Raw genomic sequence first — 4,492 nt, 5'->3', positions numbered from 1 at the left:
TACTGCTAAATGGAAATCTGTTGATAACTTGCATAAAAGTAGCGTTTGTTGAGACATTCTTTATTTTGTGACGGCGTATAAGTTAGTTTGTCGAATGTGTTTTCGCGGACGTTTTCGTGGACGTTATGCAGAGTGAGTGCTCTTGATTTCTCAAATTTATGGATTTGTGGACTTCGGAAAACTGTAGAATCACCTTTCTAAACTGCAGTGCTTATTTATCGCCGAAAACGTCCATCGTTGACGAAAACTCCCTCGAACATTGCCTTTAAAATCTCGGCAAGCGTGGACATAATCCATGTAGGGTTTACAAGAATCACAGCTAGGAACTTCTGGATACTATCATGGCGGAGTTTGCAAGTATCACGGCGGAATTGTGAAACACCTCCACGAATGAAGAAAATAGGTGGAACAAAGGCTGCGGACTGGCCTCTCATTACGTTGCTCTTAATCCATTCCATGGGCTATCTATACTCATTGAGTTATTTCATGTTTTCTCTGCTTGCAGTCTATGTCGGAGAACTAAGTACTATTTCAGAGAACATCAAGATTTTCTAGACCCCAGCAAAGGGGAAATGATCCACAATCGATAGATCTACATCACGAATATGCCGTGATGAATGAATGAGGTCATAAAGCCATCCTTTTCTGGTTTATAGTTTTGTTGAAGGAAAAGGTTATTATCATACTGGGACGTATTTGCTAGTGTTTCTTTGAACTGCTCAAATTAGTTAGTGGCGAGACAAATTATGAATTCTGAGCACAGCAGAGACCCGTAAATAATTCCTAACAAAAGTAGCGCTGCCAGTAAGAGGTTTGTCTGCAGCAACAGGGCCAATGGTTCATAATCGCCATAGAGTCAACCAAGCCTCTCATTTCTCACAGATAGATGAGTTGATGGTAGACTTGTCTGAGAGGATAAAGGCACTGACTTGATACATACATACAATATTTTCTAATCTTCACTTTTGGTATGAGTGGTTACACGCTCTCAGAGCACAAAACTGGTTGTAGAATCTGCTGACATCCAAGGATCGTATATAGGTCGGCGAACAGGACAAGTGCTCGAAGGTAGCATACTACGAAATTGACGATGTTGGCATTTCCTTACGAAAAGGTGGAGTCAAAGGTGCAGATTACGAGCATGAGTGCGTTCACACTCAGTTCCCGCTAATCGTCCTGAAAAACGACGTGAGGAATGAGCTTGACAGGCAAACTTTCCTACGAATGGGCTGCTGACGCTGTCTCTCCCGCTCATGAGTGTGCTCACGTCAGGTTCTTAATCATCCCGAAAAACGCGTGTGAGACAAGCCTTATTCCACTGGTGTCCCCAATAATGCAACTGATCGCGGGTAACAAAACAATGGGAATCCGCAGCGAATCTGCGACTGTATAGGTGGGGCAGTTTCAGCCGCTTATTTGTATTATATTAGTTGGTTGCGTAAAAGTTGCACTGTTTCTCACGCTTTTTTGTGGAATGGCAGGTGGAATTGAACGTGACCACGCTCATAGTCGCCGACTATACTCGATGGAACGTGAAACTCTGCAGAAGTAAAATCAAACTCTCGATTTCTTTTGGAAGAGAGGGAGGTTGAGTTCTAGGAGAGCTGAAGGTTGTTTTGTAAATTGTTGCCCTATCCTGTGAACGCTAGATCAAAAAAGATGCGCAAGAAGACCTTGACATCTCAAATGATGACATAATCATATCATTTATGATTGTTGCGATCTAACGGCTGTGGAGAAGGGACGGAAAGCTGTTTACGAGCGCAAATGTAGATAACAACGTGGAAGCTCCACTCGCACCAACAACGTGCAATCGATGAGTGATTAATTGGCTAAACTGGTCTACACATCATGCGCAATCACCACGGACAAAATATGGCGTTGTTGTGCTAATTCATGTATACATAGAAGCAAAGTGATGTATAGAAAGCAGATGCTATGCCATCAAAACACCTTATGTAATGATGAACATGCTGATATTCGAAACTAGTTGCACTGCAACAATATCTCGTAGAATTACACACAAAAGTTACTCCTGCAAAATATCTGAGTAAATGCTTCGATCCTCCCTTTGACTTTTATGGTCTGTACAAGTTATCCGAGCAACACCATTACTATATATCACACCGTATCGTGAAATTTCCCAGACAATAAGCCCTTTGACACTCTTTGTTCCCAGACATTTGTCATTTCTGTAGTTTTTATCATCATCTGGATCTAATTATCTGCACGTACATAACCTTTATGTATTACCAATAATTCCTTGGACATAACTTCTCCTATTTTCAGGGCATAGATTTCCCCTGTTCATTTATCTATGCAAACTACATACTGGTAGAGTTTCCGATGCATTACTCTCCCCTCCGGACAATCAATGAACGAAGAGAAAAGAAATGAAAACTTTTCTTCTACCCTTAAAGTGTCCACTTGGCTACGAGAGAGAGAGAGAGATCAAATGGTGCCCATTGTCAAGCCAACAGTGAACTTTTTGACATCACACATCTTGCGATCAACTGTTAAAACTTAACTGGGATCTACATAGAGAGTAATTTTAGTGAAAATATGTCTCAGTGTAAGACAAATGTGTGAGCAGTCATTGGAGCATCTATAGTAGGGTCAAAACAACATAAAACACGCACACAATTGCGCACCCGGCTTCTCTCGAGATGCTTCAGCGGAGCGTAGCAGCCAGAAGCGTGGTGAAACAATTGCTTGCACCACCCTTTGCAGCTCGCGATGGTCTCACCTCGGTTCCAACCGCTGCCTTCAGCGCGTCGTTTCGAGCGCGTGCGCAGATGCATCGCAACTACACTCGTGACTCATGTCGTTTTGTCCCGAATATATATCCTCTCGCCTCCACAACGGTTTACCGCTTCATAGTGGCGTGGAGGCGAAACTGGGCGTCGAAATGCGATGCACAGCGGAGGTTCGTCCTCCGGTGGGGTCTCCCAAGCTGAGAAGGAGTTCGACACATCCGACATTCTGACTTCTCGGAATCGGAAGCCTAGCTAAGAGTAAACCACTGCTAAGATTCACCACCGTCTTGGCAAAATGTCACAAGGTGGTTCCCTGATCCATAAATGTTGGGCGACGACCTGTGGTGAAAGCTAAACTCGCCGTGTCATGTCTGCTTAATTTGGGGAAAAGTCTTTTTGCCACTCCAGCATATACACTGCCTCGGTACCCTGCACACTGGGCCCTGCCGTCTCAGACGTCTGACGGTATGGCGACCGAGAGGGTGAAAGGCGATCAAATCTCAGGTTGCTCAGAACGTCATTGATTCTGAACCAACGCGACACACGCACGACTCGCCAAGGAGACTGTCTCAGACTGTATACTTACAAAGCAAGAACAGTGTCCACAGACGCTGACCTGCATGCCCTTCTCGGAGCTGCAGAGCGTATCAAATTTCACGTGATTGCTCTGCAGGAGACCAAGTGCAGAAGGAGCGACGTACAACAGATGAATGACGGTACACTAGGCGGTGTTGGTTTTGTTGTGCACCCATCTGTCGTCCATCCTGTCGATTCTCACGAGATCCTGTCACCTCGTCTGGCCATTCTTCGCCTCCGCCCTCTGCACCAAAAACCCATCAGTATCATCAACTGCTACTCACCAACATCAGCAGCTGATGATTCCGAATTGGACGCGTTTCACGAGGAGCTGGAGGAAGTAGTCCGCGATGAGAAGTCCTTCTACACATTCGTTGTCGGAGACTTCAACTTCAGAGAGGAAATGCCACAGAAGAGGAATATAGGATTGGAAGATTTGGACTGGGGGACCGGAATGAAAATGGCAATCGTCTCGCCGGGCTGTTGTCCGCCGCTCGCCTCTTTCATGGGAACTCTCTTTTCATGAAAAAAGATCATCGTCGGTGGACATGGGAATCGCCCAATGGCGCGACTCGTGCGGAGATCGACCACATACTCACCAACCGGAGGTGGTGTCTACTTGACGTCTCAGTAGTACCATCCTTTTGTAGTGGTTCTGATCACCGTCTCCTTCGTGCGAAAATACGACTTAGCCACACGATGGAAAAGAACATCTGCTATCGGCAACGAGGGAGAAAAGAAGTCGTTTACGAAGATTGCGTACTCGAAGACTCCTTGTCCCAAGGTGACTGGCACATCGAGGAGGACCTAAACGTGGACTACGAGATGCTGCTCAGAGGATTACGAGCCTGTGCTGAGCGTGCCTCGAAGCCGCGCACGACAAACTTGGATCGAATTTGGAAGACCACCGAAGAATTGTTGGGAAGAAGAAGGACTTTGAGGCTTGATCCGAATGCATAGCACATTGAGCGGTTAGTAGCAAACACTAGCTGCAGAAAAGCGTTGCAGGAGGATCTTTTGAAGTATAGGCAGAAGAAGATTCTGGAAGCAGCACAAAGAAGAACGAGTCTAAAGAAGTGCCACAGGGATTTCTGCGAATCTAATATTCCGCTAGCAACCTTGCTGAGCGAAGACGGGACTCGCACGTCTTCTCGTCGGGA

At 45.7% G+C, this 4,492-nt stretch overlaps 3 protein-coding genes across 3 annotated transcripts; all 3 read left to right on the top strand.

The window, feature by feature from the left end:
* Positions 1-2,666: 2,666 nt before the first annotated feature.
* Positions 2,667-3,858, top strand: RB195_018840 (uncharacterized protein; the record flags this gene model as incomplete). The annotated part of the gene is made up of 2 exons (XM_064186443.1): positions 2,667-2,926; positions 3,261-3,858. 2 exons carry the CDS (start codon positions 2,667-2,669, stop codon positions 3,856-3,858), a joined length of 858 nt encoding a protein of 285 aa, XP_064042323.1.
* RB195_018839 (uncharacterized protein) lies at positions 3,463-3,858 on the top strand (the record flags this gene model as incomplete). The annotated part of the gene is made up of 1 exon (XM_064186442.1): positions 3,463-3,858. The coding sequence occupies one exon, from the start codon at positions 3,463-3,465 to the stop codon at positions 3,856-3,858; it is 396 nt and encodes a 131-aa protein (XP_064042324.1).
* Positions 3,859-4,031: 173 nt separating this feature from the next.
* RB195_018838 (uncharacterized protein) lies at positions 4,032-4,292 on the top strand (the record flags this gene model as incomplete). The annotated part of the gene is made up of 1 exon (XM_064186441.1): positions 4,032-4,292. One exon carries the CDS (start codon positions 4,032-4,034, stop codon positions 4,290-4,292), a length of 261 nt encoding a protein of 86 aa, XP_064042322.1.
* Positions 4,293-4,492: the final 200 nt, after the last annotated feature.

The sequence above is a fragment of the Necator americanus genome, chromosome II (assembly GCF_031761385.1).
Source record: "Necator americanus strain Aroian chromosome II, whole genome shotgun sequence".
Taxonomy (NCBI): Eukaryota; Metazoa; Nematoda; class Chromadorea; order Rhabditida; family Ancylostomatidae; genus Necator; species Necator americanus.
The sequence above is the reverse complement of the archived record's forward strand: the minus strand, read 5'-3'. Positions and strand labels throughout refer to the sequence as shown.